Below are 20,899 nucleotides of genomic sequence, written 5' to 3'. Positions count from 1 at the left end.
TTAAAAATGATAATAAATCACAGAAATATTAAAAAATAGAAAATATAAAAAGTAAAAATATCCAAAATACAAATAACAAATTACTTAATTAATTAATAATTAAAAATTCATGATAATAGATAAAGATAATTATATTTATATAAATATATAAATTTAATTTTTCCGCAATAAGACTAATATGAATGTATAAAATAAATTAAACTCGTTACTTGCAATAATTGATATATTAAAATTGTAATATTATCTCTACTATCAATAGAGAAATTAAATTATCGATAGTACTATCGATATCTCTCTATCATTCGCAACGTCAGAGAATAATTCGAGCGTTTCAAACAGTTATAATTTCATAACCGTTATATTTTGTGTGTTAATATATTTTAATTTAAAGATTCTTAATGTTTTATAAATAAGAGATTATTAATATTGTCATGATTTTACATTACATTTTATTATTAAAAAAATTGTAAATCAATTAATAAAAATAATTGTGAATAAAAATGCAGAAAGATCATTCAGAGAAATCAAAATTAAAGTAAATTAGATAATTAAGGAAATAAAATATTCATTATTTTTCATATAATGCATTATATGCATTAATATGCATTTCATATAATGAATTATTATATTTTTTTTAGAATACGTAATACTACACCAGAACCAATAAGAAGAAATATAGTAGAAAATACCATAACAAATGTTCGTGCAGCTAGCTCTCATCATAGATCAACAATGATGCCATGTGATTTTGCTATACCACAGAGTAAAAATTTTATTTTAATTTTTTATTAAAATAAATTTGTAAGAATTAAAAATATTAATTGTATGATTTAGATTTTGCAAAAAAAAAACTTGCTTTGGATCGTATGTCAATATTTTCTACACAATCATTACTCGATGTAACTAAAATGACAGTTCCAGAATGTGATGATACAGAAATGAAACTTCTTTATGATCAATATTTACAAAACATGATGTTAGAAGTAATTTTAAAAAAAAAAGCTAAAGAAAAGGCAGAATTATTTTTATGTCAGTTAGCTACAATAACTAAGGAATATGAACATAATGAAGACAAATTATTTAAATTGAAAACTAGAGAAAGAGATATAATAAATTTGATAAAAATACAAAATGATATTGATTCACAAATTATAGATGTGAATAATTGTACTAGTAAATATATAAAAATTATTTTTTAAACTTTAATTAAATATATATTATAAGAAATAATTAAATTTATTTTAATTGTAGAAGAAGAAGATCTTCAAACATTAAAAGATATTATGTCTAAGTTATATAATCTTTTGCAACCTTTAGATTTACTTCGCTGTAATGATATTATTCTTCCTGAAACACCTGAAGAATGGAAAGAAACAAGTAAAACTTTAAAGTTATGTTCAGAAAGTTTAAAATCTATTATAGATTTGATTGGAACAAAAAATGAAACATATCAAGATATTAATATGCATATTAAAGAGTTTGTAAATATTGTTAATAACATTGAAAATCATCAAGAAAGGTAATAGAATAAAATAAAACTAAAATTGTTAATATTAAAATTATTATAATAATAATTAATAATGTTATTATTGCAGAATGGAGAAGATGCTTTGTAGTTTACAAGCTCTTGTATTAAAAACTGCATCTTTATGCCTAATGCAATGTCATGATTAATTGATATTAATATAATATTATATAATTCAATAATCATTCGTGATATAATATTAAATCATATGTAACAATATACAGAGTGTTAATACATTTATGAAATATATTTAAGATTATTACATTATTAATATGAAATATATATTAAGGATTGATTCTACATATCAAAACAAACATAAAAATTGGTTAAAATTTATTTATTAAGTTATAAGTAATTTAAATTTGCATTAAACAAAAATTTGCATTAAAAAAATATGAAAATATAATAGAGATAGAATGATTTCATTCTCTTTCTGTTCTGCTTTAATATTTTAATCGCTTATAACCTAATAAATAAGTCTTAACTGACATTTTTATACGTTAATTTTTATATTTATTATATTTTTATATTTTTTGATTTTTAGAATCAAAGATGTTCTATATTATATATTATATATATTAATTATAATATTAATATACTATATAGTTTATTTAAAACATTTAATATATTTAAGATTGAATAATAAGATTTTTTTATAATCTTTATACAATTATATAATAAAAGTATTGTATTATATATTTATAATAAATCGTACATTTATAATAAGTTATATTAAAATTCTATGATGAAAAACAAAATAGCAAAATAAATATCATTTGAATTGAATTAATGATTATTATATATATGATATTGATTATATTATATAATGTATAATATATTAAAGATTTATCTTATACATTAATCTTAATGTTTTTTTTAATTATACAATACGGTAATAGATTTTTAAAAAGAATAGAAATTTTCATAGTTATTAATTATATAATTTTCGATAATTAAAATAAATTGATACATAGTTGCTATATTAATCATAATAAGTTCAAAAAAAAATAAGAAATTATGGATAATTAATCTTTTCATTGAAACATTAAATCATTTACGAAATGTATAATAACAAAGGTTATGGATGTAGTGCGATGCGCAAAGCATATTTTATACTTCTCTTATGCGCATAGCACAATACTTCATACAGAATCTTTGTGTAATATAGAATAATTTATTACTATATAGATATTTTGGCATTGTAATACTATTATCGTGTATGCATAATATTTTACTGTAAATATTTTATAATTAATTGAATATTTTTAAGGTTAATTAAATTATTATATTGAAAATAAGAATATTCTAATAAAAAAATATTCCATTTTTAAAATGCCTATCGATCAAAGACGAATTAATGGTCCAGATGTATCTATACCTTATTATATTTATTCTAATCTTAATAAAAAAAGTGACAAAATAAAACATGATTTTAATATAAGAAATGATAAACGATCTAATAATGAAATGAGAAAAATATGTAAGATTAATTTTTTTTTTATCTTATAAATAAATATTATTAAAAATTGTTGAAGCAATTATGTTTTATTTTTACAGTTTTAAAAACAGGGATTGTTAGCCAGGCAAAAGGATCTGCCTATATTGAATTAGGAAATACGAAAGTAGTTTGTTCTGTCTTTGATCCTAGAGAATTATCAAATAGGAATGGTTATTGTTCACAAGGAGAAATTTATTGCGAATTTAAATTTGCTCCATTTTCTTGTCAAAAAAGAAAAATTCATCAACAAGATGCAGAGGAAAAACAATATAGTTTAATTCTACAAAGAGCATTAGAACCAGCTGTATGTTTGGTAAATATATATATAAAATAATATAAATTTTTCTATATATATAATAATTATTAATACAAATATTATTATTAATTATTTCAGAAATATTTTTTAAAAATTAAGTTAATTTAATTACAAAAATATTTCAAAGCAAATTCAATATATTATATACTTTTATAATTTGATTAATTTCTATTATTTATATAGATGATCGTTCTTAGTTATTAAATATAAAAAATTATTTAATTATTATTTTTCAGCATGAATTTCCTAATTTTCAAGTAGATGTATATGCAATGGTCTTAGATAATGCTGGATCTTCATTAGCAGCTGCAATTATGGCTGCTAGTACTGCTTTAGCTAATGCAGGTGTTCCTATGTTTGGCTTAGTTACAGCTTCTACTATAGTAAGTAATTGTTAAAAAAAAACTAAGAATATAAATATTTAATTTTTATTATTTGTTTTTTTAAGTATTAATTTCAAAAAAAATATAGGGTATATATGATAATCATTACTTAATGGATCCTACTGATACAGAAGAGGTAATATGCAATACACAACCAGATAATCAAGATGATTTTAATCATGGAATAATTACACTAGCTAGTCTTGCACAGCATAATCAAGTATCTGAAGTATTTTTAATTGGAAGCATTGATACAAACTCTATTATACAAGCAACAGAAATTTTAACAACAGTTAACAAAGATATTTGTCCTGTACTTCAGCAATGTCTAGTAAAAACTATTATGAAGTTACATAATTAAATAAAATAATAAAATATTTCAACACAAAACAAGTTCTTGTCACAAAAAAATGTATATTTTTATAATAAAAATGTTTTAATATTTGTACAATTCTTATTTTGTATTTAATAATTAATTCATATTACAATGTATCAAAATGTTATCTAATTTTTACAGAGTTAAAATATTTTTAAGAATACAGATAATCTTACAAACATAAAAATTGTCTCTCTTATTCTATAGATGGATTTCTTTCTTCTCTTTACAATTATTTGCATAATGAGGTATTAGTTATTTCTATTAATTGAAAAAATACAGATCATATTTTATGCAAAATAAAATGAAATTTGTTAAAAATTTTAACAATATATACATTATATAAATTAATAGTTCAATTCTAAAGAATAATAACTATATAATTTCAATCAAAATACCATATTATCAAGAAGATAAATTGCTTTTCAAATAGTCTATATTTTTCATATTATTTCATAATAATAAATTTGGAAGCTTCTACTTTTAAAAAATTAATAAAATTAAAAATTAAACATATTATTTTTTTTAGTAATTATTTTAATAAAAATATTTTTTAGTCTATTCATTTCATAGAATTTGTTTAATTCTTTTAAAAAAATTTTTAGCACCATAGCAAAACATACACAATTTATTTTATTTATTTATTGACTATAAGGCAATAATATCAAAATATCTTACCTTAGTTTTGTCCATTTAATACATAACTTTAACATTTAATAAAAAATAAAATCACTGCTTTTTAAAGCTCTTCAAAATAGGGTAGATATTATCAAATGCCTCATAAATCTCTTGTCTAACTTTTGCTCCTACTCAAATAATAAGAATAATAATAATTTAAAAAATGAATCATAAGTATATTTAAAAAAGAAAATAACACATACAAATATATAACATATATAGTAATTACTAACCTGTTAACACTACTTTTCCTGAAACAAATATAAGTAAAACGATTCTAGGTTTAACCATACGATATATTAATCCAGGAAAAAGTTCAGGTTCATATGAGGAGAATTGTCCATGTGTAAGTACTAAACCTTCTAATCTAATTGGAAATTTCACATCACAGCTGCCTACCATATTTTGTATTTTGAAATCAAGAAATTTTGCCTTTATATAAAATAAATTAAATTTATAATCTTTTAATTAAAAATAAATAAATGATTTTATAGTAAAATATTTACTAACAGGAAAACCAAGTTTCTGAATAATTCTAGCATACTTTCTTGCTGCCAATCGAGAATCTTCTTCACTCTTTGCTCCAGTACAAACCATTTTTCCACTACTAAATATCAATGCAGTAGTTCTTGGTTCTCTTATCCTCATAATAACTGCAGCAAATCTCTTTGGATTATATTCCGCATTTCTAGCATGAAGAGCTATTTTTTTTAAATCTAATTTGCAATTTAAATTAACTGTAGAAACAATATTCCTGTAAAATCAATGTATTAGATATGTAATGTATTAGATATATTTTTTATTATAAAATAATTTTTAATTTACTGAAGTTGAGGTAATATTCCTGGATCTGCAGAAGCCGGTGTCATAGGTGTCATAGGACCAGGTGTAGATGGTCCTATAGATGGAGGAGCTATATGATTAGTATTTTGTACTAACGGAGACATCATATTTTGCTATAAATAATATTATAACTTTCAAATAATATAAAACATAATATTCAATAAATTTAAAAACTATTACATTTAGTCATACCGGTGTTTGAGGTTGCATAAGACTCTGTGGTGTTGCAAAAGTAGGTGTTGTTGCATAGGCATGCATATTTTTTTGTGGTGTTCCGATCATTAGCATACCACTTTGTATGTTTGGACTCATGGTATGTAGTTGTTGTAATTGATATTGTTGTTGTGATTGTTGCTGCTGCTGTGATTGTTGTTGTTGCTGTTGCTGTTGCTGTTGTTGCTGCTGTTGTAACGCATTAGGTAAGATTTGTTGATCCTCTTCTGGTTGATGTAAAGGTGTACCTATACTTGGAATACTAAATCCAGGACTAGGTAACATTTGATCCATTTTTTTTTTTATTTAAAAAACACTTTAAATTTCTATTTTTATAATTTCTGAAAGAATAAATAAATACACTCTTTACACAGAAATAAATTTATATTTCTACTATATCTTCTTTTTTATCTTTATTTTCTATTCATTGTTCTATTCTTGTTTGTTTACAACTTCTTAGTTTAAAAATTACCATAGACTTTTTAAACGTTAAGCTAGAGTTGGCATTTCCTTATGTCATTAATAATACGGTAATTAGAATCGCTTAAAAAGAATATAGATAAGTTATTAATATTTCATCATTTTAACATTTACTTTCTTTAAAATTATTTACAATTTTCTAAATATAATAAATTCAACAATTAAATAAAAAAATTAAATTTTAATTTAAAATATTTAAATTTTACATATTTTTTTTATATATTTTTATAAATTTTGATATATAAAATTCAAAAAAGTCAATTTTAATTATAGAAATTCAATAACTAAAAGTTATTTACATGCAAATTTTTTCATTTTTAGGGATTTTTGGAAAATATATAACCATGTTGAATTTTTACCCAATCTGATTGGATGATAGAAAAAAGAACACGTATTAAATCTAAATTATCTTTCTATTAAAGAATTTCATGATTTTACATTAGTTCTTTATACAATTTAATTGAACAAAACCGCGCTAAATTCAAATTATCTTTTATAAAGATAAAAAATTATCAAAATTTATAATATATTTACAATTTATAATTTTTCATTATATATAATATAAATATATAAATATGAATATATAATATAAATAATTATGTTTATAATAATATCAATAATATCAATAAATAATTATTAATAAAATAATTATTAATAACATCAATTATATTATGTAAAATTATATGAAAATATTTGATTGAAAGTTAATTCAAATTTGGTTAATTCCATTTTTATTTTTAAACAAATTAATTAAGAATCTAACATGGCGTTATATTATTAATAAAATCTCTAAAAATTTATATAGAATTTTTAAACCATTAATTGCAATAATTAAGACTATTATTTTTAAAATTTATAAAAAAAAATTTTAAATATAAATATAAATAGATTATAAATTAATCAATGGAAATAAGAATATATTTTAAATATTATATAATTATAAAATATAAAATATTATATAATTATAAAATATAAAAAATCTGAAAAAATTATAAACTTAAAAATAAATTACAAACATATTTTTAATATTTTAATTATAATACAATATTACAATATTACGTATAATATATATTTAATATTTTAATATTTTACATTAAATAAGTATAAAATATATATCAATTATTATTATTATTATTTCTTATTATAAATATTAATAAGAATAAGTTTTATCAAAAAAAATTTGTCAATTTCTAATTTTATTTAATCAAGAACTTTATTTCTACATATTAAAAAAACTTTTAAATGATACATTATACAATTAATCAATATTTTTATTTAAAATTAATTTTTTATGATATATTTTGATTCAAACAATTTGAGAATAATTTTCTTGATCCAATTTTAAGATTTTCTATATCATTCTGTAGAATATGTTTTTGTTGAATTTGATTGTGAAGAATATTTTCAAGTGTAATTAAGTCAGTCTTATGTTCAAGTTCTATTTCTAACATATCCTTCTGTAAAAAAAAATATTGATTATTTAATATAATTTCTAATTGATCAAGAATTAATGATGCTAAAACTTTATTATGAAAAACTAAAAATTTGTTTATTTTTGTATTTCTTCATAGTATTTGACAAATAAAATTCAAAAACAGCTTTTAAATTCAAACAATCATTATAAGTATTTAAAAATATTAATAGTTAATAAATATATTATTAATAATCTCTTTTTTAGTAAATTATATTGTTAAAAAAATCAATATTTAAAATCATAAATTTTGCAAAATAATTCTAAAAATTAATTCTTGTCGAAATTACTTGTTTGCAATTATTGTTGGACAAATTGTAAATAAAATTAATATAACTTCAAAATTATATAATAAGCTAATATAAGCTCTTTTAAACATAAATAATTTTTAATATTAATTAAATATTTAATAATAATTTTTAATATAAATAAAAAAATTTTTGGTTCTTCAATAAAGTTTTACTAGATGGACTATTTAATGAAATTACATTAATTATTCTCATTATTAATATATTAATAAATTTGTTATTATAAATGTTAAAATTTTGAAGAAGATAATGAAATTCAAGATAATTTGATTTATTTTGTATATTTTTGTAAATAAATTTTCAAGATCATCTTTAATTTTTTTCTATATCAATTTTTTTCTATATCTCTATAATTCTTCTTTTTTACTTAAAAAAAAGTTTTTAAATTTATTGAATTAATTCATTTTGTTAATAAATGAAAATATTATTATATATAAGATTATATATAAAAGTGAATTTGAAAATTTAAAAAGATATATAAATATATGATATTATTATTTTAAATATTTTTTGAAATTATTTATAATAAGTAATTTATTATTTATAGTAAAAAAATTTTGATTAATTAATAATAAAAATAAATAATAATCATATTAAGTAGTCCACATTATATATGAATAAGCAGATTTAATAAAATATTTTACTTCTGAAATTAAAGTTTGTTTCAAAATTTTTTTAAGTTTGAAGTTTTCTTTTTCTAATATTGTTAAAAAACTTAATTTTTCAGTATTATACTGAATTAAATTTTCTAAGGTAATTAAACTTTCCTTATATTTCCATTTTGTATCTGAAAGATTATAATAATAGAAGTGTATATGTTTTCATTAAAATAATTTTATAAAATTATTTATGTATATAAACATTATAATAAACAATATAATAATATACATTATAAAATTTACTTTCTATATCCTTAGTAAAATTCTTCATAATTTTTCGTACATCAATTTTAGTATCATAAATTAATCTTTGTAAAATAATTTCATAAAGTTCAATCAAAGATACTTTACAACCAAATTTTTGTATCATCTTTTCTTTGATTTCTTCTTTTAATTTTTTGTTTTGAGCTTTCATATATTTTAGGTCCAATTTTATTCGTTTTAAATGTATTTCATTTTTTCTATAATAAATCATAAATTTTCTTTTACAAATTTTTCTATTTTATTTTATTTTTTTTATTGTACTTGCGTGTTTCTTCTAAGTTGTATGTTTCCTCTTGTAATTCTCCTACTCTAGCATATAAATTTGATAATTTTTTTTTATTAAAAACTATACAATCTTCAATGTTTGCAATAGATCCAGAATCTAATATATGCTGTAACTGATGAAGTTTTAATATAACTGTTACATTAATTTCATTTAATTTTTTTTGTTTATCCAACTATAATAAATAAAAAATAAAATGCATATTTTATAAATTATATATGATAAGATATCTTTGAAAATATATTCAAATATGTTTGAAAATACCATAAATTTTTCCAATTCTTCCTGATTACTTTTTAAACTATTTTCAACAATTTTTAAATATTTTGTATCAGTATCCAATTCTTTTTGCAAAAGTTCAATTTCTTTTTGTTCTTCTCTGATTTGAAATTCATATGCATATCGTTTTTCTCTCATAGCAAATGCCATTTCATATAATTGTATATCACATCCCACTGGACATATGTTTTCATCAAATGGAACATATTCAGCTTCAGAATCTATAGTGTCATCTGTTTCTTCATCAGTAGTTTCTGTTGATTCTGTAACTGAATCTAAAGAAGCTAAAAATTATAATTTTAATATAATTAACTATTCTTTAATAACTAATAAAATTATATCATTAAATTTAATTAAAAATATATTCATAATGAAAGATATAATAGAATAAAATATAATAGAATTTAATACCATTTGCTTTTTTTATTGTATATTTTTTTTTAAATATTTTTTGAAGAAAATTATGAAATTTACTATCAACTGTAGTTTTTGCAAATTCAGTAGCAATATCTTTAATTTTTATATGCAATTTTCGAATTTCTTCTTCTCGTGTAGTAATATTAATATTTGTACCTTGCATCTATTGTATATTAATATAATACTATTAATAAATAAAAATATGATTTAAAGTTAATTTTTTTATTATAGAAGAATAATAACCTTTAACACCAGTGTAGTATGTTCATTTGATTTCTGAGTAACTTTTTCTTCAAGTAAATGTTCCATTGTTTCAGATTCTCTTAAAATAATAAATTCTTCATATAAAGTTAACAAATTCAGATTCATATATATACTTTGATATATAACATCTAATCTATATTTTTCTAACTCATCTAATTCATTCTCCAATTGTTTATATTCAATATTGATATATTGTAAAATACAATCTTGTTCATATATTTTTCGCCACATTCGAGAACGTTTCATTTCACGTTCCCAACTAGTTTGAACAGAATCACTTACGTTAAGATTTTTAATTAAATCATATGCTATAGATGATTGATCTCTTATTTTTATTGTTGAAGAAGAAATAAGAGAATGAAGAAGATCTTGTTCTTCATGAATATTTTTGTCATCACAATATAATACTTCATATTCTAAATCAGAATAATCTATTAATTGATCTACAATCAATGATTGTTTTTCGCGTTTTACTTGTTGCATCATTTCTGACATAGATATATATTTTTCAAGCTATAATGATTATTATAAAATTATAAAAAATAATCTTATATAATTTTATATATTAAATTATGTTTAATTATTAATTAAATATAATTAACCTCAAGATTGTGTTCAGGAAATTCAATATCAAGATTCACTTTTGGTGGATATGGTAAAGGTTTTACATTTTTCAATGGAATTTCTATATGAATTTTTTTAAGAGTTTCTATTAGTTTACCAAATTCTTCTTGCATTTTTTGTTTTTTTAATGCAATTGCTTTCAACTTCAAATTGAAATTCTCTCGTAAATTATGAAGCTATAAATTAAGAAAAATAATTATTTTTAAAATTATTTTAATATTGAATTCTTTATCATTTTTACCTTATTTCTACAATCCATAAGTTGTTTAAATTTTATAGCTGCAGTTTCTCTTTTTCTTGTCAAGCTAAAATCTACATCCACTTTTAAATTATATTCACCAATGGTTTGTTTAGCCTCTTCAAGAAAAACTGTATCTTTTAAGCGACCTTTAATCAAATTTGGCTTTTTTCTATATAATTTTTGCCACTGTATATATAATATACTTTTAAAAAAATAATAGATATTATTTTTAACATAATTTTTTTTATTTCAATTTATTTACTTCTTTTTGCCGTTCCATTAATCTAATTTTTTTCTCCTTATATTTTGAAAATATTTGATTAATTTGTAATCCTAATCCTGATGTTAAATCACTAAAATCTTCACCTAAGAGTCCTACATATTGTATTTCTCTTTCTTCTACCTCACGTTTTTCTTCCTCAATGTGTTCTTTTATTATTCTGTAATTTAAGAATATACATATAAAAAGAGAAAAATATTGTTAAATCATTTGTATTACAAAAAATTATTCAATTAAAAATAGATCATATAAATATAATTATTAATATTATTATTATTAATAGTAAAGAACATACAAAATTGCTTTTTCCCATAATATATTATTATCCAATTTTTGCAAGAAATCTATTTCTTAGAAGATAATTAAAAATTAAGAAATATAGTATGAATTTATATAACAGAAAAATATAGATATACCTGTCTGTTTTTTGTCGTTCTTCTTGCTTCATCAATTTCATACATTTTAAAATTTTATCAGTATCTAATTTTAATTCTCTTACAGAATACACTGCTTTATTTTCATTCCTAATTTTATTAATTTTAATTGGTATAATTTTTTATAAGAATGTTGATTTTATAACAATTTAAAAAAAATACTTACAATATTCCATAAACTGCAAAAGGTAAACAAGTGATAGGCATAATAAAATGATTCATAAGCTTTTCTAATTGTAATTTATTTTTTTCTACTTCAAATTCTAATTTTTGTTGTGTTAAGATTATTTGTGTTTTCAATTGCTGTTCTAAATCTTCTACTATTCTTGGATCCAAATCAAATTGTAATATTTGTTGCGATTTTAGAAGAGATTTATTTCTAAATTAAAAAAAAAACAATCACAGAGTTTAATTATAATAATAATGATAATAATAAATAATTATAATAATAATAAGTTAAAAAACAAAAAAATTAACAGATATAATACATATAATTATACATTAAACAAGAAACAAATAAAAAATTTGAGAAATTATATTTATAATAAAATTACAATGCTACATCAAGCAATAATTAAAGCATATAATCAAATAATCAGTAATAATAAAATAAAAAAAAAATATGGGCAAAGAAATATTACATAATAAATATTACTATGTAATATATTATATTATATTATTTATATAATATTTATATAATATAATCCAATATAATTACTAATCACTAATTTCTTATATATAGAGAATTAATATATTCATGATATAATGTATTCATGATATTTTTGAAGAATTAGTTTTACAAAAATATAAAAGTTGATATAAAAATATCGATTAAAGTTTATTTATTAAATTATAAATAATTTACATTAGATGAAATGAGATATCTCTATCATCATAAACTATCATGTTGTTTTATTTTAATTTTATCATGTTTTATCTAATGTAAATATAATTTTTATATTTTATAATATAAAATTGATAAATATAATCTTTACAAATAATTTCAAAATTCAAAAAAATAAGAAAATATCAGAAAATTAACAATAAAATTAAAAAGAATATAAAAACAGATTTATATTATATTATTGCTATTAATTATCAGAATTTAGATTCATCAAAACAATTTCTAGTAAATATTACAATATAATATAAAAATTGTTCCTTTGTATGTAGTACATAAAAAATTTATTAATTAGAAAATGCCACAAAAATTAGTTTATTTCATATCCTAAAAATATGAGAACTGATGGAATCAAGAATATGATAATAATAATAATAATAAGATTAATAAAACTAAATAATACTCATTGATTTTATACTTAAAAAATTAAGAAAAATATATACCTTGTAGTAATTTTAGTGAATTCTTCTGCTAAATTACGTACAATGTCAAGAATATGTTTCTTTTTTTCCTCCGCAACAGAAATAATCCTATTTTGTTCTATTCGAGTAATTACTTCTTCTAAAGTTGGATAATCAACATCTTCAATATCTTCAACAATTTTAGGCTATATATAATTATAAATATTTATAAATATATTTACAAATAATAATTATAAATATCAAATTCAATTTTACCAAAATATTGATTAGAAAACTATATAATATACCACAAAAAGAAAATACTCTAATTTTGGAATTTCATATTTTTCATCTGATATATCATTGATTGAGAATGAAAATATATTTCCATCATGGCCACATGTTAGCAACATTTCTTTATTATAACTTAATAAAATTTTAGATATATGTCCATTATAATGATCATGTGTTTGCAAAATCCAACAGTCTGAAAAATTTAATGGATCTTCTTGCTTTATCTTAATTACATAAATTTGTCCATATTGTGTTCCCAAATATAAATATTTCTTGTTTTTCCTAAAAAAAAATATAAATTATTATTTTACATATTTTTTTTTCAAAAATACTTTTAAATATTCTTACTGAAAAAGAAAATTATGCATTTCTATATCTTTTGCATATTCAATTATTTTAGGTCTAATTAGTTTAATATCTTTTGGTTTTACTGATAATGGACGTGGATATTCATAAACATATCCTGCATCAAAACCAGCCATAAATAACCATATATTTCCATTTATACCATATTGTGCTATTAAAATTTTATTTGGAATTTCTGGAATATAAATTTCTGGAAGAATCATTTCTTTTTCATCAACTTCCACTAAAAAAAATGAAATACATAAAAATTGTTACAGCATACAATTTAAATTGAATTATTAATATATTTAATTTAAATTGAATATACATATATAAGAATTAAAAATAAGTATTTACTAAGAAATGTTTCTTCATCAATTACAATGTGAGGACTTTCAGCAATTAATTCTTCCATTTTTTTTCTTCTTTCTTTTAATCTTTCTTCCCTTTCTTCTTCATATTTTTTTCTTATAGCCTCTCTTTCTATCATAGATTTTACTGATTCAAATTTAAATGATACTGGTTTACATTTAATTAACTCATAAGAAGTTGTTGTATATGATTGAGGTGTTATAGGTAATTTTACTTCCACACAATCTCCTTTCAAACATCCAATTAACAAAACAGCTTCCTATTTGTATTAATTAAAATTATTATTTATATTTTTTTTTTTAGTTCAAATAATTGTATTTACTTCATAAGGATTCCATGCCATACAAGTAACAGAAGATGGAAGTTTCACATAACCAATAGGTACAATTGTAGGATAATTATTGGGAGTATGAATATTAAATACAAAAATAGTAGCATCATCACTACCTGTTACTAATAAACTAGAAATAATATTACATATTAATAATAATAAAATTATATAATATATATATATATATATATATATATATATATATATATATATGTGTACTTATAATATACCTATTAGATGTATTTAAAGACATTACAGTAATTGGCATTGAATGTGGTCTTAAAACTTGAATTAATTTTACATGATTTTTCTCATTTTTGTTTTCAATCTTTGTAGTATCTAATGTAATCATTCTAATAATACCATTTTCAAAAGCACATATAAGTGTTGAACCTGTTTTTTCAATCTAATAAAAGTTTTTTCAATTTTAATAAAATAATTAAAATTATTAAAATTATTCAAAGAAAATAAAAAAAAAGAAATATTTACATTACATGGAAGCCAAATAATCTGACTACCAGTATTATGAAATTTGTAAATTAAATTTAATGTTTTTTCTATATAATTATAAATATGCAAATTGCCATTTTTATCAAATGTTGCTACAAAAGGTCCCCAATCTGCTATATCCATATCAACAACAGGACCAGCATGACATATAAAAATTTTCTTTTGTATAGTTTTTTTTTTAAGAGTACAAAGATCAAGTAACCATAGACCTCCATTTCCATCCTATTAAATATTTTTTTCAATATTTATATTATGTTTTATATATGTATGATTACACTATACTTACTTGGGCATACCAAGTTGTTTTATCAAAATTATCTGGCTCCTGTTTTTGTATACTTATAAGCATTGCATTTTCTTCATTTTCTGCAATTTCAAATTCATAAATTGGTTGAATTTCAAGAAATTGTTCATCATCAGCAAGATCAGCATGATCTATGGTTTCATAAAACCAAAATCGTATCCATCCATCAGATCCTAAATTAAAAATTATATTTTCTTTTTTTTTCCCGTTTTTATAATAATTGCATACTAATTGCGTGAATTTTTGTATGCGTTATTACCAACTGATATCAATTCTTGATTAATAAATTCAAATTGAGTGATAAAACCAGTATGTGCTGTTTCTTTATTTTTTCTACATGCTTCAAGTTTAATTAAACTTTCATCCCATAAAAGAATATTACCCCATTCACATCCAGAAATCACCTAAAAAATTTACTTAAAATATATAGTTATAAACTTTTATCATGTTGTAATATATACATTGTAAATTATTTTTTTTTATATTAATTTAATTTAATGTTTTCTTACAGTTTCATTTGGCATGGGATAAATTGCTATAATATCAGAGATTTCTGTACTTCCGAATTTACCAATTTCACCTTTAAGTTTTAATCCAGTAAAAGTTTTAGACATTTTCCAAAATTTAATATGTCCTATACCACTTGATGTTAATTGGCCAGGAATGAATTTAGAAAAAGTAACATTATATATATTTTGAACATAAGATTTACATTGCAAAACAATTTTTGACTCTTTCCAATTCCAAAGGGAAATGTAATAATCAGGCTCACCACCTTGTGATGCCAATAATAAACCATCTGGACTATAAAAAATATTATTTCATATCATATCTTAATTATATATATATATATATATAATTAAGATATGATATGAAATAATATTTTTAATATTAAATATATATTTAAATGAATAAATATATATTTATTTAAAACTATTATTAAATTAATTATTATTAAATATAAACCTATATGATAAATGAAGATAACGTTTAGTTGTTCCTCCTTTTAAAACAATTATAGTTGTCATATGAGGCCAATCAAGAATATTTATCACAGGATTTTTACCATTTGCTCCAATAGCAATATGTTCAAAAATAGGGTTTTTCTATAAGGAAAAGATATAATATTTTTTTTAAATAATTTAAATAATTTTATAAAAAACTTTTTAAATTTATAATGATCTTAATTTTAATTGAAAATACAATATTTACTGATATATGCCCAATACCAGTTCCTATAGAACCTAATTTAAACCAAATTTTATTTTCTTCCACATTAAAAAATTGAATTAAATTGCCAGCAGCAAAAGCAATAGTATTTGGATCAACTACGCAAAGATTGAAATATTTTCGACAATCATATGCATATGAATAACTAATATACATATTAAGAAATATAACATATAAAATAATAAAAATAGAAATCTAATAAAAGAAAAATAAGGATACAAAAATTCTAAAATATTTTCAATTATAGTTCCATCTTGAGGTTTCCAAGCTATAAACGAATGTTTTTCATCCGTCACATCAAATATTTCTTCTTTTTCTGCATTTATATCTTCTTCTTCTTCTTCTTCTTCTTTTTCTTCTTCTTCTTCTTCTTCTACTTTTTCTTTCTTTTTTTCTTTCAACTCTTCATCATTTTCTCTCAAAGTTTCATCATTTTCAAATTTGCCACCGTTAGCCATTTTGTTTTGTGCAGCCAATATTACGATAATGATTATTAAAGAATAAGCATTTATTTTTGCAAAAATTTTATATTTTATTTTCATAAAAATTTTTTTATAGACTTTTTACAATTATAGAAATATCCAAATTACTTTATTAAATTTTTAGATATATATATTTTAGATATTAGAACGATTTAATTCACAATTTGTTTAAGTCAGGGGCGGTAACAAATGTCACTTCTTTGTATTCTTGTTGATCGTCCGTTGTCAAGTACATCAATTGTAGTGTTACTTAACATATAAAGTTAAATTAATCATGGCAAGTAATTATTAAGTATTAAGTATTTTTAATATATTTATTTTCGTTATCATAATAGTTAAAATTATAATTTTTTTTATAGTAGTAAAAATTATATTTTTACGAAATTAAACAAAATAAATTTTAAAAATAACGAAATAATGTACAGATCCGTTTCATCCTTATTCAAAATAGAGCTGGAAAAACAAGATTAGCAAAATGGTATATGAATTTTGATGACGATGAAAAACAAAAATTAATAGAAGAAGTTCATGCAGTAGTAACTGTACGAGATGCTAAGCATACAAACTTTGTAGAGGTAAATTTTATATATAATTTATTATTATATTATTTAATACTTGTTAATTGTTAAATTGGTTATATTTTAGTTTCGTAATTTCAAGATTGTATATAGAAGATATGCTGGTTTATATTTTTGTATTTGTGTTGATGTTAATGATAATAATCTCTGCTATCTAGAAGCAATACATAACTTTGTTGAAGTATTAAATGAATACTTCCATAATGTGTGTGAATTGGATCTTGTGTTTAATTTTTATAAGGTAATATAATATAAATATATATTATAATATAATTTCATAATTTTATAATTCTCTTTAATAAAAATTTCTTATAGGTATATACAGTTGTAGATGAAATGTTTTTAGCAGGAGAAATAAGGGAAACTAGTCAAACGAAAGTATTGAAACAGCTCTTGATGTTAAATTCATTGGAATAAAATTATTTAATGTTATTTAATTTTATTAATAAAATATATAACAAAAATATATAAGAAAAATAAAATATATTATGAATAAAAAATTTTACTGATTAATTAATTTTCATTAAGTTTTATATAATAATTTTATATTAATATTTTGTAAAAATTAACAAAAATTATAGATAATATTTGTAAATAACAATGTTTTAATATAATTTGTATAAGATAAATTGCTAAAATCTTATAAACAATAATATATAAATAATTTATAAATATAAATTGATAAGTTTTACTATATGATGTTTAATTACTATACTATATGATTTTGTTTAATTATATTTATTAATTATGTTATTTTATACTAATTATATTATTTTGTCTTTTAAATGAATTTAAAAAGAATTTTAAAAATAATAATTAGATTTAAATATATTATTTTAAAAATAATAATTTTAAATTTTGTTATATATAATATCACTATTCTAAATAAATTTCTGAATGTGCATAAATATATAGTAATTTTATAGATTTATATATAATATTAAATTAAATTTAAAATTATGTCCATATATAATTATATAAAATAAAAAAAAATTAAAATAAATTTAAGAAATTGAAATATATATCCAATAATTATATTTTATATATTTTATAATTTTATTTATATTTTATATTTCATTTTATAAAAAATATATATATATATAATCTATAATATATAATATATAATAATATATAATCTATATATATTAATAATAATATTAAAGTATAATATTTTATCAAATAATTATAATGATTTAACATAATTACAATAATAATTATAAAAGTATGATATGAAAAATTTATTAGTATAAATTAATAATAAATGATTATTTCTTATTCTTATTTTTTGCAATCATTAAATTTTGAATATTTTGTTATATTTTGAAAAATATTTATTGAGAATTAATTCGAGTGTAATCGAAATATTAAATACGATTAATCGATAATTTAAGTTATCGAATCGTATATCGAAAGCAAATTTCATTGATATGGATAAAAGAGTTTTATAAAGATAAAGTATATATGTATATATATATATAATATATATATATATATATATATATATATATATATTTGCATATACTTAATAAAATATTCAGAAATTAAAAAGGACTAATATTTCTAAAATGAATAATACATTTTTATACTTTTAAGTAGGAAAGATGATCAGTGTTTAAAATAAATATTACTTGCTAAATCTTTAAACGAAATTTACAAATATTTATAAATTAATATTAGAATTAGTGTGAAATTCATGAAGTGTGTCTTTTTTTATGTAATTATTAAAATTTGATAAGGAAAATATGATACACAGAAGTTTTCTACTACAATGGATTTTGGTAGTGATATTTACAATCACTATCATTTATTTAAAAATGAAATTAAATTTCCTGGAGGATCACTACAAATTATTGCGTAGGCGTTATAATAGACAATTAATTCCATTAATTTATAACAGCAAAAGTTTCATCCTTTTAATATCTCGTTCTGTTAAAGGTGATGGAATAACATAGGTATCCTATCGTACTTCCAGACAATACCATCACGCAAGAACAAAACAATATTCAAACTGGGATAGAAGCTAGTGAGCATTCTTACAAATCACCTTTTGATGATCTCATCATTATCTACAACAGGGTACCAAAGACAGCATCAACCAGTTTTGTAGGTTTGGTCTACGATTTGTGCAAACACAACAAATATCATGTTTTACATATTAATGTTTCTAACAATATGCATACTCTTACACTTGCTAATCAGGTAATATTAATTTTTACTTTACTTTTATCTATTAATTTATATTTAATATATTTTAAAAAATTGTAGATTCAATTTGCAAATAATATAACCGTTTGGAATACAAAAAAACCAGCATTTTATCATGGTCATGTTGCATTTTTGAATTTTGAAAAGTAAGTGAATAAGATAATCATTATGAAAATTATTTATTTTGTTTCTTAAAATTATATCTATGCTTTAGATTTGGTATAAAACAAACACCTTTGTATATAAATCTCTTGCGTAAACCTCTAGATAGATTTGTTTCGTATTACTACTTTTTAAGATATGGAGATAATTTTAGACCACATTTAATTAGAAAAAAGCATGGAGACACTAAGGTTTGTAATCAACAATTACAATTTAATTATTTATTACATTATAATGCTTATTAACATATATTTTTTTAGACTTTTGATGAATGTATTGATGCAGGCCAACCAGATTGTGATCCTGATAATATGTGGCTACAAATACCATTTCTATGTGGTCATGATCCTGCTTGTTGGTAAGATTTAATGAATTATTTTATTAATATTATTAATATAATTTAATATAATTAAATAATTTATAATAAATAAATATTACTTAATAGGGAAATTGGAAATAGTTGGGCATTAGAAGAAGCAAAGAGAAATTTACAAAAACATTATCTTCTTGTAGGAGTAACAGAAGAATTAACAGAATTTGTAGAAATTTTGCAAATTGTGCTTCCACGTTTCTTTAAAGGAGCTTATAATTCTTTTTTGCATAGTAAGAAAAGATAAAAATTAATATTAAAGAAAAAAATTAAATTGATTTTTTACTAACTAATAATAAATTAATAATTTATCAAATTTTAGATAATAAATCACATTTACGTCAAACGACTCAAAAAATTAATCCGCGACCTGAAACAGTAGACAAAATTCAAAAATCTGTTGTTTGGAAGATGGAAAATGAATTATATAATTTTGCTCTAATGCATTTTCATGCTGTAAAAAAACGATTTATAAATGCATCTCCTCAAGATATAAATCAACGATTTATGTATGAAAAAATACGTCCAAAATAAAGAAAAATATAATTTCTTAAAATTAAAACCTTATTATTTATATA

At 19.8% G+C, this 20,899-nt stretch overlaps 6 protein-coding genes across 11 annotated transcripts; 4 read left to right on the top strand and 2 right to left on the bottom strand.

Moving 5' to 3' along the window:
- Positions 1-157: 157 nt before the first annotated feature.
- LOC100576348 lies at positions 158-1,805 on the top strand. 3 transcript variants are annotated; one of them, XM_016917321.2, is made up of 5 exons: positions 158-535; positions 639-763; positions 916-1,173; positions 1,252-1,519; positions 1,596-1,805. In XM_016917321.2, the coding sequence occupies exons 1-5, from the start codon at positions 501-503 to the stop codon at positions 1,672-1,674; spliced, it is 765 nt and encodes a 254-aa protein (XP_016772810.1). In that variant the 5' UTR covers positions 158-500; the 3' UTR covers positions 1,675-1,805. The 3 variants fall into 3 exon arrangements, with proteins under 3 accessions (XP_016772810.1, XP_006572020.1, XP_006572021.1); XM_006571957.3 differs by having other exon boundaries at positions 835-1,173; XM_006571958.3 differs by having other exon boundaries at positions 835-1,173; positions 1,318-1,519; positions 1,596-1,744.
- Positions 1,806-2,386: 581 nt separating this feature from the next.
- LOC551097 (exosome complex component MTR3) lies at positions 2,387-4,173 on the top strand. 2 transcript variants are annotated; one of them, XM_623495.6, is made up of 4 exons: positions 2,387-3,005; positions 3,083-3,327; positions 3,576-3,722; positions 3,811-4,173. In XM_623495.6, exons 1-4 carry the CDS (start codon positions 2,858-2,860, stop codon positions 4,081-4,083), a joined length of 813 nt encoding a protein of 270 aa, XP_623498.2. In that variant the 5' UTR covers positions 2,387-2,857; the 3' UTR covers positions 4,084-4,173. The 2 variants fall into 2 exon arrangements, with proteins under 2 accessions (XP_623498.2, XP_006572022.1); XM_006571959.3 differs by having other exon boundaries at positions 3,083-3,336.
- Positions 4,174-4,725: 552 nt separating this feature from the next.
- LOC550692 (TATA-box-binding protein) lies at positions 4,726-6,345 on the bottom strand. Its single transcript, XM_623085.6, has 5 exons — positions 5,812-6,345; positions 5,602-5,732; positions 5,287-5,530; positions 5,010-5,208; positions 4,726-4,904 (listed from the first exon to the last, which is right to left on the bottom strand). The coding sequence occupies exons 1-5, from the start codon at positions 6,124-6,126 to the stop codon at positions 4,828-4,830; spliced, it is 966 nt and encodes a 321-aa protein (XP_623088.2). The 5' UTR covers positions 6,127-6,345; the 3' UTR covers positions 4,726-4,827.
- Positions 6,346-9,166: 2,821 nt separating this feature from the next.
- Positions 9,167-17,105, bottom strand: LOC102656492 (cilia- and flagella-associated protein 44). 2 transcript variants are annotated; one of them, XM_026442667.1, is made up of 22 exons: positions 16,744-17,105; positions 16,507-16,669; positions 16,261-16,400; positions 15,804-16,098; positions 15,554-15,698; positions 15,277-15,467; positions 14,970-15,212; positions 14,711-14,886; positions 14,472-14,610; positions 14,135-14,408; positions 13,781-14,021; positions 13,447-13,714; positions 13,181-13,344; positions 12,003-12,215; positions 11,819-11,926; positions 11,385-11,562; positions 11,123-11,308; positions 10,860-11,057; positions 10,237-10,770; positions 9,988-10,156; positions 9,562-9,860; positions 9,167-9,472 (listed from the first exon to the last, which is right to left on the bottom strand). In XM_026442667.1, exons 1-22 carry the CDS (start codon positions 17,064-17,066, stop codon positions 9,248-9,250), a joined length of 4,872 nt encoding a protein of 1,623 aa, XP_026298452.1. In that variant the 5' UTR covers positions 17,067-17,105; the 3' UTR covers positions 9,167-9,247. The 2 variants fall into 2 exon arrangements, with proteins under 2 accessions (XP_026298452.1, XP_026298453.1); XM_026442668.1 differs by lacking the exons at positions 9,167-9,472; positions 9,988-10,156 and having other exon boundaries at positions 9,746-9,860.
- Positions 17,106-17,151: 46 nt separating this feature from the next.
- On the top strand, positions 17,152-18,050 carry LOC725807 (AP-2 complex subunit sigma). 2 transcript variants are annotated; one of them, XM_026442669.1, is made up of 4 exons: positions 17,152-17,283; positions 17,432-17,581; positions 17,652-17,825; positions 17,900-18,050. In XM_026442669.1, exons 1-4 carry the CDS (start codon positions 17,281-17,283, stop codon positions 17,999-18,001), a joined length of 429 nt encoding a protein of 142 aa, XP_026298454.1. In that variant the 5' UTR covers positions 17,152-17,280; the 3' UTR covers positions 18,002-18,050. The 2 variants fall into 2 exon arrangements, with proteins under 2 accessions (XP_026298454.1, XP_026298455.1); XM_026442670.1 differs by having other exon boundaries at positions 17,191-17,287.
- A 1,130-nt stretch (positions 18,051-19,180) lies between these two features.
- On the top strand, positions 19,181-20,883 carry LOC551445 (heparin sulfate O-sulfotransferase). The gene is made up of 7 exons (XM_623837.5): positions 19,181-19,438; positions 19,557-19,783; positions 19,850-19,935; positions 20,004-20,142; positions 20,212-20,309; positions 20,397-20,554; positions 20,644-20,883. The coding sequence occupies exons 1-7, from the start codon at positions 19,327-19,329 to the stop codon at positions 20,853-20,855; spliced, it is 1,032 nt and encodes a 343-aa protein (XP_623840.1). The 5' UTR covers positions 19,181-19,326; the 3' UTR covers positions 20,856-20,883.
- The last annotated feature ends 16 nt before the right edge of the window (positions 20,884-20,899 follow it).

Source organism: Apis mellifera, linkage group LG9 (assembly GCF_003254395.2).
Source record: "Apis mellifera strain DH4 linkage group LG9, Amel_HAv3.1, whole genome shotgun sequence".
NCBI lineage: Eukaryota > Metazoa > Arthropoda > Insecta > Hymenoptera > Apidae > Apis > Apis mellifera.
Note: the sequence above shows the minus strand (reverse complement) of the source record. Positions and strands in the feature narration are given on the sequence as shown.